Genomic DNA, 25,094 nt, shown 5'->3' with positions numbered 1-25,094 from the left:
AGTATCTTTTAAAGGATCAGATTGCAGGGCTTCCTTGGTGGCTCAGTGGTAAAGAATCTGCCTCCCAAAGCAGGAGACACAGGTGAGATCCCTGATCCAGAAGATCCCACATGTCGTTGAGCAACTAGGCCCACGCGCCACAACAACTGAGCCTGAGCTCTGGAGCCAGGAAGCTGCACCTCCTGAGCCCACATGCTCCAAGTACGGGAGCCCGTGTGCCCCCGAGACTGCTCTGTAACAAAAGAAGCCTCCACAATGAGAAGCCACACAGCACAGCCAAAAATAAACAAATAAAAAAATCATTGTTAGAAAGTACCAGATTGCAAGGGATAATTACATTGGTAGTGAGAGTACAGAAGGAAAAGAAAGCCTCTGTGTCACATATCAGATAAGAAGGAACAGTAGTATATTGTTTATGTATCAAAATTTATATGCTAATAAATAGAAAAAGATCAACATTTATATTTTTATATACTTATACATTCTTTGGCTCAGCAATTCTATTTCTAGGAATTTATTCTGAGAAAATAACTGGATAAAAGAATCATGATATATATACAAGAATTTCTATTGTAGAGTGAAAATTCAGAATATATATCATCTATATACTTAATATATATGTATATATACATTGTATATATACCCACACACAAATAAATAGAAACACTAGTTATTTCGAGATTAAGAAAAAACTTGCTCTTGTACCATTTGCTTCTTAAATACCATGCATGTATTACTTTTATAACCAGAAAATGATAAAAATGGTAATTTTCATATATACATGCATACATCAAAAGCTTCCAGCATTGGTACCCCAATTCATGCACGTGTGAGCCACCTATAAACAGGTGCACAGATCTCCTGACCTTCGGATGTTGACAGCAAAAGCACTAGAGGTCTGTGATGTATAAAAGCAACCAAGAAATACCCTAATTCCTTGAAATCTGAATGTCTAAGTGACAGGAAAGCAGTAATATTTTATAAATATTTGAAGGATCTCTACCACTCCACCCTCCCCTGTCCTTCTCAGGAGGCCTGGGTCCACCTGGGAAGCCCTCAAGCCTCCAATTCAGGGTCTAGACCCTGCAGCGGTGGGTAGCGATGCCCACCTCTATGCCCTCCCTGTCTGCTCTAGCTGTCAGAGAGAGAGAGGTCTCCAGGAGCTGTACTGCTGCAAAGTTGGGGCAACTGTGTGCTTCAGATTAGAAGCTAATCTTGATCTAAGGGTTCAAAATCAGAACTACAGGGCTTTTAACTTGAAAATATTTTATTTAAAATCTGTTTTATAGAGAACAGAAACTATTTTCGTAAAAATCATTATTCTACATAGTAAAAAAAATCTCAGATGTAAAGGAAGCTTTCCAGCCGGCAGAACCTATTTTCAAGTTTAGAAAATATTCTGCTATCATATGAAAAGTTCTCTTATTTTTCAGTTCAAGGATCTCTGAATTTTTCTGTACAGAGCCAAATAAATATTTTAGGCTTTGCATATCTCAGGGTCTCTACTGCATCTACTCAACTCTGCCATCACAGCAGAAAAGCAGACAGACAATGCGTTTAATAAACATTCATAGTTGTATATATACACAAAAATAAGTGGTGGGCTGGATCTGGCCTCAGACTGTCATTTGCTGAGTTCTCTTTTAGATGATCAATTTTAGAAGAATTTTCTACTGTATTACATCTTTTTTTCTCCCATCATTTATGTTACTTAGGTTGACAGAGTAGCGTGACTTTCAAAGTTATCACTAGTGGAGCAGTACCTATAATCTTTCTTTCAAGAAATGCCATGTGTCTAAGGCCAGTTCACTGTCCTGGGCTCAGTCGTTCTCACATCTCAGCAAAGATGGGGACACACACTTCCCAAAGCTATTCTCCCCCCTTGGAATACCTATATGGCTGTGACAGCTGCCAGTCCCCTCCTGCCATATCCCCAGCTCCTTCTAAAGCTAAGACAGACAGACAGACACACACACAGAGCTCAATACTGGGCACTATCCTTTAAGGGAAAATGTATATAATTCTAAAGAAATGGTATGGAGAGATTTAAAAATGACTTAGAAAAGCTGTATATAAACACGGTGACAGAACGTGTATGTTCTTATGACTAAAGATGTGGGTGCCAGTTCATTTCCCTATTTTGTTGGCAAAACAGCACACTGAGTTCACCCTGAATCTACAGCTAACCCAAAGAGTTACTCAGAATTCTGACACTGGGAAGCCTACGATACCAGAGACCACCTCTTGAAAGAAAGAGGTGGTTAAGCTAATGTTCTCCAACCTGATTCTTGCCATTTAAACAGTATGAACATTGGGAGAAAATTAGTCTTCTTAAAAAATAAGTAGTATGTGTGGAGAATTAGGAATGAATTAAAAAAAAAAAAAAAAAAGCTGTCAAGTATCCTGAGCCCTAATTTGGTAACATGTTGATCTAGAATGATGCTTGTGGATGGGGACAAGTAGAAAACACATAACATTCACATTTCTTCTTCTGCTATTAATTATGATTCAAACAATAAATACTTACTGAGAATCTACTAAATGCCAGGCATTGTGCTAAGTGTCTAGGAATAAACACTGTGTGTGCTATTTTCTTTTAAAAAACTATTAATAAAATATAATGCACTTGAATTGTAGACCCAGGTTAGAATTTTATACATGAGTCATCTAGGTACGAAAAATATATTTAATTAGTAAGTGAACAACACTCATGAAGGCTCTTATTTGCGCTAACAAATCCTTTTTTACATTGAACAGGCTTCTAGCTAATGAATTTGCTAGCAGTCTCGTTCTTTCCCAGATATGATATATACTATGTTTAAGAGCACATATTTAAAGGATGGTTTTAATCTGTCCATTAGGAAGAAGTCCTAAGAACTGTTGAATTCAGCCCTTATGAGCACGGCCTCCAAATGAAAGCTTTGGCTCTGATTCAACACAGCAGAGAAATGCCGCTGCCTAGAGGAGTATGAGCGAACCCCTGAAAGCTGAGCTACTTACAGCGAAAGGGTGGTAGGGGGGAGCGGGGGGGGCTCCTCGGGGCCCTGCTGGTGGAGGCAGCACGGAAAGTCCTGTTGAAAAGATGCCAAGTGCGCTCAGGTTCAACCCCGGGATCAGATTGGCTTGTTGCTGGGAATAAAAATGGAGAAAAAGTTGAGGGGAGGAGACCAGAGGGGCCCAGCTTGCCTGGGTCAACCTCCATCTCTTGTCTGGATGGCATCAGCGTCTCCCACTCAGCTCACCCAGGCCCCGGGGACCTCTTCCTCACCCTGCTGCCGGGGCGGGCTCTCCAAGCCTCAACTGGATGGTGGCACTCCCTTCAAAGCTTCTCTGCTGCTTCGAGTGTCTACACGTCTTAACCCAGCAATGAGGCTCTTTCTGGGGACCCAGGCCACCTTGCCAGCCTCTCCTGCCAACCTTCACTCCCACCCTGCCCAGTCCTGCTCCTCTCTCCCCTCTGGATTCCCCGCACACATTGTCTGCTCTGCAAGAACTGTTGCTTGTCTCTGTCCTCGCCTGGCTACATCGTACTCATCATGCAGGTTTCACCTGAGCTTAGGTGTCCTCTCCTCAAGGAACCTTCTTTCATCCCAAAGGCCTCAGCTCAGGTGCCCTTTCTGTGCTCTCCTAACACACTCATGTTCCCCTAAAACAGCAGGCATCACATAGTATTTGAATGGCCTGTGTAGTTGCCTCTCCGCCTTTCAGACAACAATTTCCTCATGGACAGAAACTGTCTTGTTTAGTGCTGTGAGCTCAGTGCCTGGTACATAGTAAGTACTCAATAAATATTTGCTGAATGAATATGATTAAAACATGTTGGCTGAATAGTTCTTCCTAACTTTATCCAGGGAAAAATCAGACCCCTCATTAAGATACCACACGTATAAACTCTTAGCCATATTTGGAATGGTCCACAATTTTGGCTTGTTTACCATTCAGCTGCCAGTTTCGTGATCATCTTGCTTGCTTATTTCACATTTAAACATGGGGATGCTCACACAAGCTGCCCTTCAGAGGCAGAGGGATAATGTATCTCCCACCCTGTTCTGTAACCAACCTGTCCTACCACTGCCTCCCCGACCACCGAGCAAATCTCTAACGTTTTCTCTTTGCTCATCTGTGGCTCTAGGGTCACCCAGTAACTTGCCTTCTTTTCGAGCGTCTGGAACGGGAGAGTTAGGATCTTAGCCTTTATCCCATTCACGTGTGAGATCTAGTGATTTTGTCATTCACCTATCAATGCATGACTTCAGCACAGACATGAATGAACCTAAGTGAGGCACATGCTCAGGGGAAGATGTCTGGAACACCCAGAGCCCTTGCAGCATTTCCGGGTGTTCACAGAAAGAGCTAATCGTAAGATATCAAGATCCCCAAAGAAGAAAACGAGATCAGTGGATGATACTTTGACAGACAAATACACACAAATGGGGGGAGGGAAGGTCACACTGCAGTCGTCTCCTCACCACGCTCACCGTGTCCCGCGATTATCACGTGGGCCGCTAAGGTGGGACTTGGGGTGAGGCGGGAAGGTAGTACTGACCTGAGGAAGGAGGTCCTATGGCAAGTGCTGCAGTGAGGGAGCTGGGGCTGCGTTTCAACCACCTAGTCCTTTCTCAACATTTAGTCCTCTGTGAAATGTTACAGTCTGGGATTTTCTTCCAAGTCATCCACTGGGAGTGGGGACGTGGATGAACGTTCAAATGAAGCAAAACAGGCCATGAATGGAAAACTGCTGAAGCCAGATTATGGGCATATGAGAGCTTATCATAGTATCCTTTCCTGTTTCGCATATGCTAAAAAGATCATTATCATAAAAAAATGAAAAAATTTACTCCTCTGAGCAGAGTTTGTGCTTTTGATTAAAAGGACAAATATTTTTAAGATTTCTGAATGAATTTCAGGATGATGTCTCCCCATTATAAAGTTGAAACCAGGTAGTAACAACAGGGAGGACAAACCCAAATCAGTCTGCTAGAATTATTAGAGTCGAGGTGGATGACAACATTTATTGGAGAATCTGAAAGGACAGATCAGTGAGAGATGAAAATCAGAAGTTTTTTTTAAAATTTCAAAGTGGGGGGGGGGAAATCTCACTTTTCTAACATAACAGCTGTCGTGATTTTTATATGCAGCCTTCTAGTCATTTTGACTCATATTATTTTATATACTTAAAACTCTAGGTATATATACTTTTATATTAGTATATTTTCTTAATTAACAATGTCATAAGCAATTTCTGATTTAAAAATCTTCCAAGCTGTGATTTTAATGGCTTTACATGATCTTGTCGAGTGTACTTAGCATGTCTTACTAGTTTGCCTCCTGATTATTCCAATGCCCTTGCCCCCAAGAAGAAAGGCGTAACTCTGTACTCCTAAAGTGCTTCTTCACTTTCCGAACGACAATTATTCTTAGAGAGGCGTGGGTCCTGCCTGACAACACACGTGAAAACCAGTGGAGAAGAAAGCAGTCAGCACTTACATTAGCAGCCAGCATATCATTTTCAAAGGCCTCACGCAGCTTCTTCATAATCTCTATTTCGGCACTGGCACAGGCCTCAACTGTGCCCTTCACAGTGATGGTTCTTTCAGGGTTGTATATGCTCAAATCCTGCAAGCTGGCCACCAGGAAAAAGAGAAAAATTTCCTTTTTTCAAAAGGAAAAATAAAATCCTAGAAGGGTCACACTCAAGTCTTGGTGGAAGAGGCAGGGATGGATTCCCTCACCTCACACTGTGGCACAGAACATCTGCCATCTTATCTCAAATCTCTGCAGTGACTTAGATGTTATCAGTAGAGAAGGTCTGACTGGGAACTACTTATGCATTTGCTTTGACAGTGCTGAAGATAATTATACGATTATCTTATGATTACATTCCCATTATAAGGAAAAGCAGATGAACGAGCTGGACATATCAAAATGCTCACATTCTCCATTACTGGGCACAGTTAATTGGAACAAGTGGCTTACGATGAGATTGTTATCTTGGTCCCTGTCTCATGTTCAATTTTCTTCAAATTTCTGCCTTCTTTTCCAATCAGTCTTCCAACCAAGCCATTGTGGGCCAAGATCTTCAGAGGAATCTCTTCAGCTCTAAAAGAGACAAGCAACAATTTGACATCTAAGTTGAACACAATGGTTGACTTAAGAGCTATTGTTGTTGTTTAGTAGCTAAGTCATGACCAACTCTTTTGCAACCCCATAGACTATAGCCTGCAAGGTTTCTCTGTCCATGGTGTTAAGAGCTATCACCCTTCTTATTTCTTATAAACAGAAGCTGTTTCTGTTCAGCTACCAAGTGGCCACGGGCTTTAGGAGAAGCTGGGTTTCTCACTAACTCTAGCGCATGAATTCTGATTAACACAAGCCAAATCATGTTAATTTTACTCCCTTCTTGTGACTGGTTGGGAATAGGGTCATGAGAGAGACTGGCCAATGAGGTGTCAGAAGAGGTCTGCAGGGTGGCTTTAGGAAGGTTTTCCTTGCTCTTAAAAAAAGCACAAGGGGTAATGACATCAGTCAGATGGTAGACTAGAACTACAGGTCCTCCTATCCCTACAGAGACACCAAGTTGACAACAAAAGATAGGCTAAACTCTCTGAGAACTCTAGAGATCAGGGAAGAAACTATACCACCCAGGCTTTTATAAAACCGAAAAGGGATTCCAGCAAAAGGAGTAAGTAGTTTTGTGGCGTTTGGTATGCCTTTCGTGCTCCTTCTCCTACACAGCATAGCAAAGGGAAACAGAGGAGATCCTCCACCCCAAGGCCCCTCCCCTGGGACAGAAACGAAGGACTGGACAATGAGTCCAACATTCTGGCTTGCCTGGGGGCTGCCTGCGAGATAGGTTTCTGTCTCTCCTAACTTAGGGAGCTGCCAGCTGCTGAAAACAGAAGTGTATAGTGTGTTAGAGCTGCAGTTCCACAGTCAGAAGCCAGGAGGAGAAAGAAATCAGAAATGGTTTGAGAGGTCCTAAAACCTCCAGCCAGGCTGATTAGTGAAGGTCTTCCCCTGAACAAAGCCAGTATGCAAAGATTCTGAGAGGTGATTGCTTTTTCTGATGCCCAAATTCCAGCAAAAAAAAAATTATAAGCCAGAGAAAGAAATAGAAACATGGTCTAATAAGGAGCAAAATAAAACTCCAGAAACTGACCCTAAAGAAATGCAGATCTATGAGCTACTTGACAGACTTTAAAATAGTGATCATAGAGATGCTCAATGACCTAAATGAGAATACAAACAACTAAATGAAATCAGGAAGGTGATGCATGAACAAAGTGAGAATATCAACAAAGAAAAAGAAACCATGCAAAAACAACCTAACAGAAATAATAGAGTTGAAAATGTAACTGAGATATTAAAGGGATTCAAAAGCAGATATGATCAGGCAGAAGACAGACTCAGAAAACTTGAATATCAGTCATGTGAAATCATCAAGTGAAGAGAGAAAAAAGAATTTAAAAAAAGTAGAGACAGGATAATGGGCTATGGAACACTATCAAATCGAACAAGAAATGTGTCATTGGAGTCACAGAAGGATAGAGAGAGAGACAAGGGAGAGACCAGGAAATAGGCAGAAAACTTTCCAAATCTGAGGAAAGAAATGGACATACAGATTTAAGAAACTTCAAGAACATCCACCTGGGATAAACCAACAGACAATCACACTGAGACATATTATAACCTAGGTGTCTAAACTCAAAGAGAAGATCTTGAAAGCAGCATGAGAAAAGTGATTAGTAACATACAAGAAAGTTTCCATAAGATTACAGTTGGAGTTCTAAGCAGAAATCTGCAAGACAGAAGGGAACAGGATGACATACTCAAAGCACAGAAAGAAAAAACTATCAACCAAGAATACTGTATCTAGCAAAACTGTCTTTGAAAATGATAGGAAAATTAAGACTTTTCCAGATAAACAAAAGTCAAAGGAGCTCATTACTCCTAGACCAGTTCTACCAGAAATGCTTAAGGAGTCTTTTAAGTTGAAATGAAAAGATGGTTCAACATACAAAAATTAATATAATATATTAACAGAATGAAAGACAAAACCCACATGATCACCTCAATCGATAAAAGAAAAGGCATATCAGATACACTGAAGAAAGTAAAACAGAAAGAAAAGTCATGGGCCTTTGAGGCTATGATTCAGCTGACCCTGCGGTCATTCTCACATAGTAAGGACTTCTAATTATGGGACAACAAAACTGTTTATTACTTAAGCCATTCGTTATGTTTTCTGTTACTTGAGACCAAAAGCATCTAACAGATGCACTACAAGAGCCTCAAAACAAAGGGATGCTTGAAGACGCTCCATTAGAATGTGACTTACAGAGGGCAGGATTTTTTGTCAGCTTTGTTCACTGGACACAGAACAGTGCTTGGCACATAGTATGTACTCAATAAATATTTGGTAAATGAATGGCTAAGTGGTAAAGGATCTGGCCGCAATGCAGGAGACATGGGTTTAATCTCTGGGTCAGGAAGATCTTCTGGAGGAGGAAATGGCAACCTACTCCAGTATCCCTGCTGGAAAAATCCCATGAACAGAGAGGAGGCTGGCAGGCTATAGTCCATGGGGTTGCAAAGAGTCAGACAAGACCAAACATGCACATAAATGAATAAAAGGAAAGTTTAGGATCCCTCTTCTCCTCCATTCTCCATCTCCTACTCATCTTCCTCAGGGATCAGCTGAAATGTCACTTACACAGGAAAGCTTTCTCTGAAATCCCTAAATCTCTTTCTGTCTCTGTAAAGCCTTGATTAGGGCCTCCAGTTACCTGCAGTTGTTTTCCACAGTAGCACTTATCATAGCTGTGCTTAATTACTTACTGGTGTAATTGTTTGTTTAGCAGATGTCTCACACTGAATTAAAAGAAAAAAAACGGAACTGGATCTTGCTCAGAGTTGTAGCTTCAGCCCCTAGCACAGGGGCTACGGTGCCTCATTAAAAAAAAAAAAAAAATGCAGATTTCAAAGATATTCAAACTCTATCTTGGCTCTACATAAATACTTTAAAAATCCAATTTATTTAGCAGTCTTTTTGATTCTTTAAAATATTGCAAGATGATGACACCTAATTTAAAGGGCCAAGGAGGGTAACATTTATAAAGTTCTCAATAATTTGGATGAGAGAGGGGCTTCTTTAAATTAAGTCACAGCATTTGGGGGATTCCACAAGTCCCAAATAGTAAGTAATTCGTAAGTAAAATGTTAGAGTTCCTCATGAAGCCTAAGAATTTGCAATGTTTTTCTTTTAAGAACTACTCTCATCTCCTTGGTTTTAGAACACTATTATTTGACACTGTTTGAAAATAAATTAGTTTTTTATTCAATTCATCCCTCACTGCTTCTTTATAAAACTGCCACAATCCATACCTATAAGTGGATTTTGCCAGACTTACATAGAGCCTTTTTTATTATATTATCTATTCTATTACCATTAATTTGTTTATAATACAAATTAATAAATTGGTATTACTACATTATACAAGTTATTATGAACTGTATTTGTCATTCAAATTGGTACAACAGAAATCCTAAGCAATATTTTGTGAAAGAAATGGACAAAGGAGATACAAGAAAAAAGAATAAAATAGCCACTCAGATACCAGTTTCTACTATTTAAGGAAACATAATCCAAGCTTAAGAGTCCAAGGGGCTTAGGAGCAAAACCCTTTTGATGGTTTTGGTGCAAATGTAGTTTTTGAATCTGCCCCATCCAATATGATGGCCACTAGCCATACATGTGACTACTTAAATCTGAACGGATCAAGTTAAAACATTCAGTACCTCCACTGCACTTGTCACATTTCAAGCACTCAACAGCAACATTTGGCTAGTGGTTATTATAGTGAACAGTGCAAATACAGAACATTTCCATTAGCATACGCATTGGACAACACGGTTATGTTCCCATCAATAATTACTGCCAGTGAGTGACAGAAGCATTAGGATCACCAAGAGAAACGTGCAAGTAGAGAAATAGCCACATTGTAAACATAAAAGATCTATTTCCCATTGTAGTCTCTATGGAACGAATACCTGAAAATTAATCCTTCCCCTGCTCCCTTTAACTGAGAAACAGATTTACAGCTCTTTGAAAACTTTCCTGGGTTAAATGAATGAGAACCTAATCTTCTTTTCTGTTGAGCGGTCTGGGCATTGCATGCAAACTTACAGTTTGGTCTCATCAGCCTCTTTCTGCATGATTTCAAGAATCATGCGGCATGCTTCAGAGGTTCCCTCTGGGGTGGCATGGATGGTGACGGGCTTCTCTGCAGCCCCAGAGTTCTCCTTCCTATGGATGTCTACCCTGCAGGAAAAGAATCAGGAGCCATAGCACAGCGTCATCTGGCACTGGACCCTAGTCCAAGAAAGTGTTGCACTGGCCAATGTACAGCAAGGACACAGACAGACAATAAGTGTCATTAGCACATTTGCAACCAATGCCATTCTCCAAGAAGGCAGCAAGCAGTGCAGAAGGTCTTGGGCCAAACCTGAATTCTTTGCAGCTCCACTTAGAAAGGAATATTTCTTACAGGAGTGCTATTGGACAAAGGCACCAAGCCAATGTGGTAATGAAGCCAGTTTGGTAAATGAACTATTTTGTGTAGTCTTTCAAATGATCTTAAAAGTGAGCAGGATAATACTGCACATTGGCACAGTGCCAGTCTCTGAACTGATTGCAGCTTTTAAAAGCCATATGTTAATCCAACTCTAAACACCAAATTCAAGCAAGCTTTATATATCTGAGTGTGGATAGAAAACAGAGGCATGCCCTTTCTCTGCCTAAGTTTTTGGTTTCTTTGCCACTGGCAGCCTGCCTTCTTCCAGACTCTTAAAACTAATGGCTCCAAAGCTTGATGACTTTATCAGACTTCTTTGGGTAGTTGTGGCTCTACTTGTTTTTGTTAACTTTCAAAATCACATAATTAATTGTATCCTTTTTTACTTTGGTTGTTGGAAGCCCAAATCCAAGTTTGGGGCCTATTTCTAAAAAAGTAGGCACACACTTTTGAGAATTAACTTCACTTCTATTTAAACTTGCTACATTTATAAAGTCACCTCAAATTGGAACAAAAAGACATACAAATAAAAATCACTTTCTCAGGGAAGTAGACTTACAGGGATAAAAGGGGACTGATTTTAAAACAAAAGAAACATCACATAGTACTTCCTCTGACTACTATCTTATCACTTCACTCCTATGATTATAAACCCTGGGATTCATGTAATTGTCCACTTTCTGGAAATAACTCAGATACTTTGAAGAAAACAGCTTTTTCTCTTTCAGGTTATAAAAGCCTCAATGACCTGAGTAAAATGCATTAGGAATATAAAAAACTAATACTTGTAATTTGGTGCTTTATCATTTTAGTGCTTTCACAATAATTATTTCATTCAATCTGTCTGACTGTCCTAATTCTCATACTACTCCTAGATTATAGAAGAAGCTGTTGATGCTCAGAAAGCTTAAAATTTTTTCTAAGCTTATATAGCTATTAAGTGGGGAAAATTTGAACAAGGGTCTTTGTTTTCAAGTCCTGTGCTTTGTTCATTTTATCATGCTGTGGTCTTCGGAACATAAAAAAATCAACAACCTCACAAGTTACTTTATCCACTACAACTCTTACTACCGAGTCAGTCTCCTTAAGCAGACAGAAGACTAAACATAAGGCTAATAATGTACTTTATTTCTTGCTCAATGTAGCAGTGACTCACCCGTTGCCTTTATGAAGCTGTTTGTGAGACTCCCTAGGTGGTCTCAAAGAATGACTATCACCCTGGGCTCTGACTCAGGAGAGGAGGCGAGAGCTAAGGCAAGTGGGTTCTAGGATCCCATTAAGTTCAGCCCCATACCTCTGTTGTTTTAAAAATATGTAGATGTATTCACAGACATCAGAGAGCTTAGGAGAACAATTCGTGACTGTGAGGTCATTAGTACCTTTTTTCATGAATTATTAGTGTTTCAGGTATGACCTTTAGGACATTGGCACGAAAGCTCATGAAGGCCCCTGGGTTCTGTGTTAGTCTGTTAGTAGTTCTGTTTAAAGAAGCCACTGTCCCATCCAGCACAGCCCCCCACTGCTGATGCAAGCAATAGCAACCTGGGAATGGCCGGGACCCACCAGCACTCAGGGGACCCCTCAGAACGAAGCAAAGGAAGCCCCGGAGGCACGTACCGGGACTGGGTCTGCTTAGTGATGTTCTTTATGGTCAAGCCCTCCTTTCCGATGATGGCACCAACAAACTGGGTGGGGACCAGGATCCGCAGCGGGAAATCAATCTGTCTGGCCTGAGAAGAGCCCCCAGGGGCATGGCCTTGCTCCCGGGAAGAGTGGTCCCCACGCTGGGCTCGCTGAGGGGGCGAAGGGGAGCTCACCTCTTCATCCGGGATGTAGGAAATCTTGAAGGAGTAGTTCTCAAACTGATGCCCGCTTAGCTTCTCGATGGCTCTGAAATGCAGCAGGGGAAGTGGGCTTTGTTAGAGATCCATGATGCCAGGGTCAGGACTAGTTCATTCACTCTCCTTTGCTAATTGCCTACGAGTGCGCCATCCTCAGCACTGAGGACGCAGCCATGAGCAAAACACACGCCATCTTTGCTCTTTCACAGAGGGTGGTTAACAAGGAATCACCAAGTATAGGTCTGGTCTGATATACAATTTGTTGTCCTGCTTTCTTTTTTAACCACTTAAGGCTGTATCAAAAACTGTAGACAGACTCAAAAATGTCAACTGTAGTATAGTTATTACTGAAAAGCCAGCAGTAGATAAGCACAAATGAGAAAAACATCCTAGTCCATCCTATGTCTTTCTTAAATATATTATTATTTATACAAATGGATTAATACCAAACATACTACTTTATAACCTTTAAAAATAGTTGATACTCTAGTTTTCTAAGTGACTAAATATCCTGAAATTTAATTTTTACTGGTTAACATTCTATTGATTTGCCATCATTTCTGCAACGTATTCTCTACTGCTGTATATATATATACATACACTCCAAATCTTTTACTGTTGCAATAGTGTTGTTATGGGTATCTCTGCAATTACAACTTTACACACAGGACAAATTCCTAATGGAATTTCCTAATGGAGAGCAGGCAGAATTCTAACATCTTAAGTATTGCCCTGGGTCCTTCTGGAAAGGTTTCAACATTTATTATCCCATAGCAGTTCAGAGAGCATTTGTTTCCTTGACACCTCAGAAATACAACTTATTTTAAAAGATTTATCAATTTGATAAATTGTATCTTAAAAACGATACATGAAGTGGAGCAATTTTTTCCACATGTTTTTGGCAGTATCTGAAAAAAATTAACCCTATTCTATAAGGTTACTATTTAGGGTTTGCAATTTTTTAAATATTTATTTATTTGACTGCATCAGGTGCTAGCTGAGGCATGCAGGATCTTCAGTCTTTAGTTGCTGTATGTGAACTCTTAGTTGTGGCGTGCAAACCCTCAGTTGTGACATGTGGGATCTAGTTCCCTGACCAGGGACAGAACCTGGGCCCCCTGTATTAGGAGTGCAGCGTCCTAGCCACTGGGCCACCAGAGAGTCCATAGGGTTTGCAAGTTTATTACAAAGCAGCACTTTGTGAATTCAATAAAAGCAGCAAAGTAATATTATGTACAAAAGTCCTATCTAAGTAGCAGCTAGACAAAAACTGTAAAGGTGAGCTGTTAGTAAATGTGTCCTGCTTATATCCATGTGCAAAAGTCAATAGCAGGGCTTCCCTGGTGGCTCAGAGGTAAAGAGTCTGCCTGCCAATGCAGGAGGCATGGGTTTGAGCCCTGATCGGGGAAGATCCACACACTGCAGAGCAACTAAGCCCATGCATCACAACTACTGAACCTGTGATTTAGAGCCTGGGAGCCGCGACTACTGAAGCCTGAGTGCCCTCGAGTCTGTGCTCTGCAACAAAAGCAGCCACCGCCAAAAGCAGCTGGCACACCACAACTATAGAGCAGCCCCCATTTGTCACAACTAGGGAAAAAAGACTGTGCAGCAAAGAAGACCCAGCACAGCCAAAAGAATATATAAAATTAATTTTAAAAATGTTCAAAAAGCTAACAGCAAATGACTGGTGCCTTTTTCAATGCAAAATTAACATTTTGAAAACTAGTGGTATGAGAATGGGTTAAATACGCATTCATGGATGTGGAAACCTTGGAAAAAAACACTAATTCTGGGATGTATAACCAATATGAATATTATGCCACCTCCATAAAGCATGACCACGTGTGACCATAATTCTAGTTATGAGGACCTGACAGGCACTTCATGGGCCTTCTACAAAAAGGAACTTGTTTTTGTTGTTGTTTTTAAAATATTCAATCCCATATGTGTTAACAGCCAAGCTCACGATTAACCATCACTGAAGCAATGTAGCCATGAGTGGGGTTGGGATGTGAATGTGAATAGGAAGAAGAGCCCGAGCCAGGTCTTCTTTGATGAACCAGTCCAAGATGACAATGCTCCCTTGGGCTGATGTCACAGAGGTGAACCCCTCTTCTAATATTCATAGAGGGAAAAGGAAGTTTCAGCATTCACCCAATGAGTGTGGACAGAAACAGGCTTGGGCTTTTTCCTCATGGTGCATGGAGAAAGCTCCAGGTCAAAATGGCTTCCAGTTGTCAAAGCAGACTCTAGGGGACACAACGTCAGAGATGTGGTGTGCTCTACTCCTGACTGTTTCAAGATACAGCTCCCACCTTGGTTTTGATGCCAAGGCTCAACATTTTTCAAGATAAAAATCTCTGTACAGTCAACAAACAGATACCCTGGTATAAATTCCCTGGGGCACTATGGATGTGTCAAAGATCTGCATTCCCTGGTGGCTCAGATGGTAAAGAATCCACCTGCAATGTGAGAGACCTGGGTTCAGTCCCTGGGTTGGGAAGATCCCCTGGAGAAAGGAATGGCAATCCACTCCAGTATCCTTGCCTGGAGAATCCCACGGACAGAGGAGCCTGGCGGGCTACAGTCCATGGGGTCACACGGAGTTGGACATGGCTCAGCAACTGCACCAGTACTACTGATGCGTCAAAGATCTGCATCTTTTCAGAAAAGGTTTATAAACACAGGATTCAGTGGAATCCAACGACAAGCTTCCCCGGCATTCCCCAGCCCAGATTTAAAGGGAAATAAGCTAAATCCACTTACGTTTTAGCTTCTTCTCTTGTTGCATATGTGACGTTGACAACGGCAGTTTCTGTGTCTGTGTTGACTAGGAAAGAAGCAAAAACTACATTGTCACAGAAAAAAAAAAAAAAGGTGTAGCCCTCTGGCTCAATGTAAATAGAGAGAAATGCACAAAAATCTCATTGTTCAAACTCTTTAGAGTTATTTGAATTCTATGTTTATTCATGTGCACTCATAGTAATTTACAATCAATTGAATATACACATTTGTAATCAATTGTATATGTAACTTAAAGCTGTATTTTCTACTTATTTTCAACACTTCTGCATGTGTATATGTTTATGCACAGTTTCTTTGGATTTTTCATTTTTAATGTCTACATAAAATTGCAGCAAGCAAATGGGCCATGATTTTTGCCTAACCATTCCTTAATTGTTGACAAATGGTTGTTCTCAGTATTTGCTCTCTGAAGACTGTTGGTAAAAATCACCACTGTTGCAAATACCACTTGATTTGTGTTCTTCTGAATTACTTATTTTTAGTGTCATTTAGAAGAAAAATAATTGGGTAAAAAGAACATAATGCTTTTTAATGGTTATTTTCAAATTACTCTCCAAGAAGTTTGTATTAATTTACTGTACCACTACCAGTTTTATCTGCTATAATTTTTAAATAATTGGGTATATATATAAAATAATAAGAAAGTATTTTAATTGTTTGTTCATGGACAAGGTTGAACTATTACAATATTTGTTCCACTTTGACTGAATCTGACTGTGTGAGTTAAATCTAGTAACTGTGTACAATGAATCAAGAAAACTGGCAATTCCAACCCACTTGGCTAAAGAGGAGAACATATAAACTCTAAGAGTGGCTAACAAGGTATCACTCTTGTGAGTTGGTTTATCTTGATTAATAATTGATAGAGCTTCTTCCAAAGTCAGGTGTTAAAAATGAATTCAAAAGACAGGACAAAACTTTCTCCATCCAAGTCAGTAAACTTAGATCAAAAGTATATTGGTTTCCCCAAAATCAACAGACATGACTAATTCAAAATCTTCTCCATTAAAACATTTAAGCTATTAGGAGACTTGGAATTAACAGCATTAAGCAGAGCATAATTCAAGAAAACCACACTAGAGCTGCTTTTCAAAGTAATAATAAAACCCTCTAGTGCAAGGATTCTTAATTTTGAACCCATGTTAGAGCTTCAGGAATCCTATACTCACCCTCCCCACTTCCCTGCAAATATTCAAATCTGTGGGGACGTGGATTTTTCTGTCTTATAATTTCCATATGATTTCCAAAAAGGTTAACGGTTACTGTTATCCAATAACTTCAAAGCAGCTGCAGCGCTTATGGGGAGGGGTACATACTCCTCAGGAAGGAACTGCCATTGAGACGTATGGGTCACCAACACTGAAACCAGTCCTGGCCTCGGCCTCGGAGGTTCGTGTTGCTTTCTAGCACAGAGGTCCTCACAGGACTGCACCTCTCAGCGCAAAATAGGCCATGTGCACCCACAACCACCCTCTCTCGGAGTTGACACCCTGAATGCTACTAGGTCCCAGAGTTACACTTTGGAGTGCAACAGATGAAGCTGCAGACCCAAAAAGGACAAAGGGGCTGGGTTTGAACCTCCTGAATAAAGCTACCCACTAAAAGTCTCAGATTCGTTCTTATTTATATTCTTTGTTCTTCAAAGACATCTGTCTTCAGGAAATCAGACCTGTGATTCTAGGAGGAACTGAACTCCATTCAAATACTTTATTTCATTGGACATGAAAGCTCTATAAAGATTCTTAAAATTCTCCTGCAGAATGCTTTCCTGCTGAATCAGGAATTACCTATGAAACAGAACAAAACAACAGCCCAACACTTCTACCCTACAGTCATGAGGCAACTAGGGTGCTCTTGAGGGCACAGGTGCTCCTGGAGCTGTGGTCTGCCCCAGGGGCCTGGAGTATTTCTGCCTTGCATGGCACTGTCCTGAGTTTATAACATGGTCTTAGCTAGTAACTTGTACAGGTTCATGTCTGGAAGGTCATCTTGCCTACAACATCCAATTCTTACTAGAATGTCTTCCATTTGAGGGAAATAACAAGAACTGAGAACACAGAATCCTTATAAATCATGTCTTCTTTCTGGCTCTTTCCCTTTACCTTGGTGGGCCTATCTCCCAATTTGGGGATGGGCAGCCAGAAGCATGAAACTGAATAATAATATTTTTAATACTCATGGAGTATAGAGCATCTGAATAATTACTGCTTTAAAAACTATTATATTAACTATACTAGCAGACAGACTGCATATGAGAAAATGCATTTTCTGTGGCTTTTTTCCTAAGTGAATATTAACAGTTATGTATGACTTCACTGTCTGTAAAGGTAAATGTTTTAGAAGGTAAAAATAAAGTGCCAGGAAAAAGAATATACATTTTCTGGGGATTTACAACACTGTTCCCAAGACAGAGGCTCTCAAATGAATACACACAAAAATCACTTGGAAGTGACTGTTTAAAACATAGTTTCATGACTTCTTCCCCCAGAGAGTCTTACTTTGTCAATCTGTCTACGGTGAGCCCCAGGAAACTGCATTTTCCCAAGTGCTGCAGGTGATAATGGTGTAGGAGTCCTACACCTTGAAAAACAGCCCAAGACATCAGGGGTATGTTGTTCTTAATCAGGAAGAAGAAAGTTGTCATAGTATAAATACAGTTACTTCCAAATGAATTAAGCTTCCCCCATCCTGACAGCAATTTGTCCAGTGCTTGAGTACATTACAGAGTATAAGAAATATAGTCTGAAAACCATTCTTTGAATAAATAGATATGGAAAGACAGATACAGACATTTCTTACATACATGCAGATATACAAACATACACTCTAGGAAGCTTGCTTCAGTGGAATTTAAACTTATTTGTCCTTGGATTTGACCCAACCTAAAAAAGTTACCAGGCAATATTCCTCTCAAAATTCAACAGGCTAATTTCAGCACTTATTACCTTGCTCCACGTTCTCCACTGTCCCACACTGAGCCAAAAGTCCATCCAACACCTGAAAAAGAAGCTTCACTGTCAGAATTTCAGGTCTTCATAAAAACAGCGAGAAATGAATGGATATACAGGGCTTTCATTTGCTTATTGGCTCCCGAGTAGTCTCTTCACTGAGGAAACACAACAGTTTTCTTAGTAATTGTTAACAATCACGTTCATGATGGTTAGAGCCCATTTGCTTTCAAAATGAGAAGCAGACTAATGTACAAAAAGCACTTCTCCTTTCTGAAAGATTTAACCATTCTTCCATCAGATTTCCTTTAGCGATCGCCTTATTTTATGAAGCAATGAGATATATACATGCTCAAAATTTTCCACAATAAAAAGTGGGTTTTTTTTCCCTTAAGGTAACAAAAATGTTAGCCAAAACATTCTATTTCCTTTAAGTCTATTTTGATTCCGTTTTGGGGAACATGGGGCAGTGTGCCTTTAAATGAGGCAATAAGGCTACTCCTCATATTCTATCTTATTTTAAGGTAACAATCTTGTAAGAAATTTTACAACTCTGAAAATATGCCTTAACTGTTATTCACAACAATCAATTCAAAATAAACAAAACACTTGCCCAAACTAACAAAGAACCTTCTTTTCTTATTGATTTTCCATTTATTTCCTCCCAAATCATAACTTAGAAAGGTAAAAATCTTTTCTAAAATCATGGGATAAAAATCACAAGCAAGGCATTTATTTTGTTTAGTTTGTCTGTTGGTGCTGGGTTCCCGAGAAGACAGAACATAAGGGATCAAAGTGTATATCCAGCACAACAAAAGGGACGACTCTGACCCCAAACTCAGGGCAGATCATTCCCATTAAGGTGCTGAAGACCTCTAACTCCTAAACGTGAAAGGGAACTATAACAAAGGGACAAAAGGCAAATGAAGACAGAGAGCAGGAAGATAATTAATACAGAAATTCATTGGCCTACCTCCCACTGCAGGTGAGGAGGGATGTTTCGAATCTGAATTTTCCTGCTCCTGTAGAAAATAAAAGCACAGACACAACAAACAGGCTTAATACCACACTTTCTCACATGTTAACCAAGGCCTCAGCAAGGGGTTCTGATCGTGAATCAAGAACATCTTGCTTTAAGCTAATCATCAACCCTGCCCATCTGTTAGTATTTGCTTTATGTATTTAGGTGATCCTATATTGGGAGCATATATGTTAATAAATATGATATCCTCTTCTTGTTTTAATCCCTTTGTCATTACATAATGTTCTACTGTATAGCATAGGGAATCACACCTGACATTTTGTAATAAGCTACAATGGAATATAATCTAAAAAAAAAAACAAAACCAGAAAAAAACTGAATCACTACGCTGTATACCTGAAACTAATGTAATATTGTAAATCATTAAAAATTAAAAAACAAAAGAGCATCTTGTTTTACAGTTTTCAATTACTTTGAAGAAAAAAATTAAGAACAAACCTAAGAAGTCTGAACAAGCTAAACAGTTTAGATGCAAATCTACCATTTCAATTTCCTACGAAAATTAGTTAGAATTTAAATTGCCATATATGTTATAATTATAGATTATTCCCTTTCTCCTCAAAATACATGGTCCTGCAACTGACCCTCCCCTAAAAGGTACCTATGAGAAGTCAAGTCACATATACAGTGGGTTTAAACAAGATCTTTGCTAACACCTCAGAATTTCCTTTTAAAAAATTATTTTTTATTTCTAAGTAGGTCATACAGTCCTAATTCAAAAATTAGGACACTTTAAAGAGGCATTCCATGAACAGTCTTACTCATTGCTTGTGTAACCTTCAGTCTCCTTATGCAAATACTAGTAAATCCAAATATACATTCTTGTTTTCCCCTTTTCTTAGAGAAGTATTTGCATATTCTACACACTCACTGCATCTTGTTTTTCTTCACCTAACAGTAATATCTTTCTATTGATACATTGGCAGAGAGAGAGCATCCTCATTCTACTCTACACATGTTGGATGCCCCAAAGTGCACTTGTGTGTGTGACAAGTTGCTTTAGTCATGTCTGACTTTTTGCAACCCTATGGACTGTAGCCTGCCAGGCTCCTCTGTGCATGGGATTCTCCAGGCAAGAATAGTGGAGTGGGTTGCCATGCCCTCCTCCAAGGGGTCTTTCCAACCCAGGGATCAAACCCTCGTCCCTTATGTCTCCTGTATTGGCAGGTGGGTTCTTTACCACTAGCACCGCCTAGCCCAACCCTACTGTTGGATATTTGGACCTTCTGCCTTTTTTTTTAGGCCTTGATGCATGTGGGATCTTAGTTCCCTGACTAGAGATTGAACCCACACCCCCTGCATTGGAAGCATTGGACCACCAGGGAAATCCTTCTCCTGCCTTTTTATTCAGAAGATCTTTCTCTTTTCCCAAGACATCTTACTGGTCTGATAACTCTGATTTAGATCATTTCTTGTTTTTACCTAAGCTTTTAAATTAGATAGAAAAAAGAACAGAAACAAGAAGAGAAGAATTTTTCTATCTTTGAATTACATCCTAGATCTTGGAAGGAAAACACAAATCACATTTCAATGTTGGCGAGGTCATGTCACTGGAAAGATTTGGCACTGAGATCCCATAAAAATCCCCTTCGGGGGTTGCAAGAGTGGAGATGCGGCAGCCAAAGTGTGCCCCATTACTTTTCCTCTCCTTTGTGTCAGAGGTACCAAACAGTCGCTCTATGTGGTCACAAATTTCTCCACCGCTTTAATCTGGGCCACAGCCACAGAAAGCAATGTTACAATTCACGCAGAGAGAAAAAGGAGAGAGACAGAGAAGTGCATAGGCAGAGGAAATAAGAAACAAACAATTAAAGATCTGAGGGGCTCCTGTTTTCTCAGATTGTTTTTATTAAATTAAGGGAAGGCCATCCCTCTCTTCCAGATCCCATATCCTAATTCCATCTTATTTAAAAAAAAAATAAGAATGCATTCATGTTTTACCACAGCTGCTTAAATGACTATACTATATAAGCCACTCTGTAGAATCTCTATAATCTTGTGTCAGGATAGGAAGGAGAAAAAAGAATCAAGAACTAATTTCTACTTCTGTGCTATGTAGGCTCATTTCTGACACTGCCTTTGGCAAGAGTTTATAATAAAATTGCTGACACCATCCCATACAGTGGCTCCATGGAATGCTCCACAAAGGATGTCACAAGCCTAACTATTTATAGAAAAGGCAGCATAATTTGCAGGAAAAATTGAGTATTTCTAAGAAAAATACTTTCGTTATCTCCAAGTATAAATAAACACTGACTCCAACTGCTAACCAAGAATTCAAGAGAAATCCTACTGGAAGAAACTTGTGCACAGACACAAAGATTTGAATAAAGACAGATACTAATGCTTTGTTCTGACAAAGAATGAAAATCATCTGAATATCCACCATCAGGGAGATGAATAAGTAAACCATAGTACAGCTATAATATGGAACATCACACAGCTGTCCAAAAGAATGAAGTAGACATATGTCCGTGGTCATAGGACACTCATCTTAAAATATTGTAAGATGAGAGCTAGTTACAGATTAGGCTGATCCTATTTTACAAGAGTGGAAAACAAAACTACATGTCATTAAATGTGTGTATATGTAAAGAAAAAGGTAGCTACAAACATTTAGTTGGCAAAATGAGACATGTACTTTTTATTTTAGTTCTGGTTTGTTTGCTTTTTGTAAAAATGAGCATACATTCATGTCTTATTTGGTTTAAAAAATTAACAATTAAAACTCCTACTAAAGCTGCTTTCATGAATTGACAAGATTCATTTTTTTAAAGTATCCTGGAACCTGATTAAATAAAGAAAACCCAAACACCTTACTTTCTACATGATTACATTAGGCATCCTTCTTGGAATCTTATTTAACAGAGGACTAATTTATCTGGCAAACTCCTTTGTTCACAGTGTATAAATAATCAAATTCCACCCAGTCCAGATGATCCCAAATCCTAACTGAATGGGTCTAAAATAATGACACTTCATAATATGTCGTGTCAGGACTGCACATCAGGCAATCAGCTGAGTAACTGGAATGTTCATTAAGCAGGGTTCTGGGAGAAAGCATCTCTAAAAAGTTAGTGCATCTCATCTCTAACCTTAGACCAGGATGGAAAGAAAAAGAACTGAGAATTGAAAAGGGGAAATGGAACTCACTGCAGTAGAACCCTGCTCACCTGGAGCTCAGTCAGGTCACCTGGGAAAACACCCTGAGAGACTTGTTTTTCCGGATCAGGAGTGACCAGGATCTCTGGGATCCGCTAACTCCCATGGCATCATCTAGACACTGTGTCATCTCGTCAGGGTACCCGGAATACCCGACTCCTTTTCCCTTGGGAGGGATTTCTGTATGCCCTTCAAAACCCAGCTCACATCTGCAGACAATTCCAGGGCATCTCCAGAAAAGAGTGGTTTCCATGCAGTTCCCTCTATGCTCTAATTACTTATCTGCTGGCACTGTCCCCTCTCGGGATTGGAAATTTCCTCAAGGACAGGCTTCTTGTTTACTGGTGTCCTGTCCCGCCAGGGGCCAAGCACACAGCAGAGAAGGAGAACATGGAGCTCTGGGGGCTGTAAAAGCACTGCTGTTGCTGGCTGCAGTCTACTTACGATGCTGTGGGCCTTCTAGCCCCACAGGTTCTTTCCTTCATCGTCAGGGAGTAAAGAGGAGAGGGAAAGACTTCTTTCCCCTCTTTTCATTAGAGAAGAAACCCAGCATTTGGCTCGATCTTGAACAACATATGTGGATCTTTCTCCCTTGAAATCCATAAAAATGTGCCCTGCTTGCAAACAAGCCAAATTTATACAATAACTTAGGAAAGTGATTGGTTTTAAGAACAAAGTTTTTTAATTCCTTTTTTAAAAAAGGAATAATATCATAGTTCCATTATATTATAAATCAAGCTTCTCTACTGCTAAGTCACTTCAGTCGTGTCTGACTCTGTGCGACCCCATAGACGGCAGCCCACCAGGCTCCCCCGTCCCTGGGATTCTCCAGGCAAGAACACTGGAGTGGGTTGCTGTTTCCTTCTCCAATGCATGAAAGTGAAAAGTGAAAGTGAAGTCACTCAGTCGTGTCCAACCCTCAGCGACCCCATGGACTGCAGTCTTCCAGGCTCCTCCATCCATAGGATTTTCCAGGCAAGAGTACTGGCGTGGGGTGCCACTGCCTTCTCCGAAGCTTCTCTACATATACATAATTGACATATCTTCTCATCCTTGCCACCCCCCAGAACAATTACAGCCAGCTACTAGCTGGCCTGCTGGCCATCTCACGTTTCTCTCCTCTCCCATCCACCCCACACTTGGCCACTTGTTTCAGTGACTTTCTGAAACACAAACAGGACTGGTTGCTTCTGTCTTCTTTGAATGACTTTCACCATGTCCAAATTCCCACTCATGACCCTGTTCCTGCCCCGTCCTCCATCTCCTTATCTTTAAATTCTCTTGCCCCAGAAAATGCTCTAACTTTGGGCTCTTACCCTTCCACCCAAAATAATTTGTCACACCTGTAGTTTATATGTGTGCCAGGTCTGAGTCTTCAACACGCCCAGTCTTCCTTAAAAACAAGAGTAAACAAAGGCGGTAAGGAACATGAGTTTGATTTTTTAAAAATTTTAACTGAAAGCAGAATAAGACCTGCAGTTAAGCCATTAATACAGACAAACAGCTCTTTCCCCAAGGCTTTAGGATTCAGGAACTCGGAATTTCCCACTTTCATATTCAAGGATGTCAGCTGTGTTACGTGCTTCTATTTCTTCTTCTCTACTCAGGCAAGAAGCTCAGCCTCTACAACACCCAGGAAAAGAATAATATAGCCCTACAACTCTCCTGTTTGGCTGGGGAACTGTCCACTTTGATGGATTCTGTATTCTAGGTGATTGGTGACAACAGTATACACAAGTAGACAATCAAAGCTTAACTAAACAAAGAAACTCAAATGCAGCTCTTCTAAGGCTCCTCAACATATAAGTGAAGCCGGATACTTTTTATGAATATGTTATTATCTTTGTGCTGTAGATGCCTAGAGGAAATAGAAAGCTCTGAGTGAATTTCAGATAAAACTAGATGTCCATTATTACAAATTTCAAGGACTTGTCAGGAATTATTTTGTATGGTAGAATCTGTTGCTTAAAATAGCTGGGCAATCAGCTGGAGAAGTAAAATCATATTTAATTCTCAAGGTATCTCTGTGATTTTCAAGAACCACTCCACACTGTGTGTGTGTATGTGTGTGTGTGTATGTGTGTGCGTGTGTGTGCGTGTGCATGTGTGTAGTTTTTAGGCATTTGGTCAATTAACCGTAAGTCTGATCAACCACACTGGGAACTCTAGGCCATGCCTTAACCATGCAGGGAGGCCACAGTAGAGAAGAAAGTTAACATATATTGTGGAAACTCAGCTCATAGAATCTCAGATTCCATTTGAAAATTAGGTGAGCTAAGGATCAGAAGATCTTGGGAAAACTGTAGGCAAGAGAAGCAACAGAGGAAGCAAAAAGGATCCTTTAAGAGTGCTTACGGGGTTCAACAACAGATACTACCCAACGAGGTCCCATCTGTTTCCTAGCAATTTGGAACTCCATCAGATGACACATGGTCCTCATCTTGGAAGGAAACCAAAGCACCATGGAATGTGCATTATCTAGAGGCAGGTGTGCTAACCAACCCCAAGGACAGTGGCGGAGCCAAGACTGAAACCACCGGCGCTCTCGGCCACGCCTCCTTTTCCAGTGCTGGGGTCGGATTCCTCTGCATTCCCTGCCCTCATTAGTGTCTGAGGCACTTTATCTCCCTCCTCATTAGTTCTGAAAGTTCTTCTTAAAACCTCTGGACATTCTGTACAAGGGACATCCTGTGCTAACTTGAACTAGGACCTAGGCTAG

General features: G+C 40.3%; 1 protein-coding gene across 7 annotated transcripts in view; it reads right to left on the bottom strand.

Moving 5' to 3' along the window:
- The window catches only part of IGF2BP2 (insulin like growth factor 2 mRNA binding protein 2), a 163,778-nt gene that overhangs the window by 22,091 nt on the left and 116,593 nt on the right, over positions 1-25,094 (bottom strand). For 4 of the 7 annotated variants that reach the window (XM_004003071.5, XM_042233496.2, XM_060419649.1 and 1 more), the window contains exons 3-10: positions 19,145-19,193; positions 18,169-18,220; positions 15,185-15,248; positions 12,192-12,464; positions 10,187-10,321; positions 5,977-6,099; positions 5,488-5,623; positions 3,001-3,129 (exon numbers count right to left, since the gene is read on the bottom strand). In XM_004003071.5, coding sequence (XP_004003120.1) covers positions 3,001-3,129; positions 5,488-5,623; positions 5,977-6,099; positions 10,187-10,321; positions 12,192-12,464; positions 15,185-15,248; positions 18,169-18,220; positions 19,145-19,193 — 961 coding nt within the window. The remainder of the gene's footprint in view (positions 1-3,000; positions 3,130-5,487; positions 5,624-5,976; positions 6,100-10,186; positions 10,322-12,191; positions 12,465-15,184; positions 15,249-18,168; positions 18,221-19,144; positions 19,194-25,094) is intronic. The other 3 variants (XM_015092510.3, XM_042233519.2, XM_042233517.2) reach the window with 2 other exon arrangements.

The sequence above is a fragment of the Ovis aries genome, chromosome 1 (assembly GCF_016772045.2).
Source record: "Ovis aries strain OAR_USU_Benz2616 breed Rambouillet chromosome 1, ARS-UI_Ramb_v3.0, whole genome shotgun sequence".
Classification (NCBI taxonomy): Eukaryota; Metazoa; Chordata; class Mammalia; order Artiodactyla; family Bovidae; genus Ovis; species Ovis aries.
Note: the sequence above shows the minus strand (reverse complement) of the source record. Positions and strands in the feature narration are given on the sequence as shown.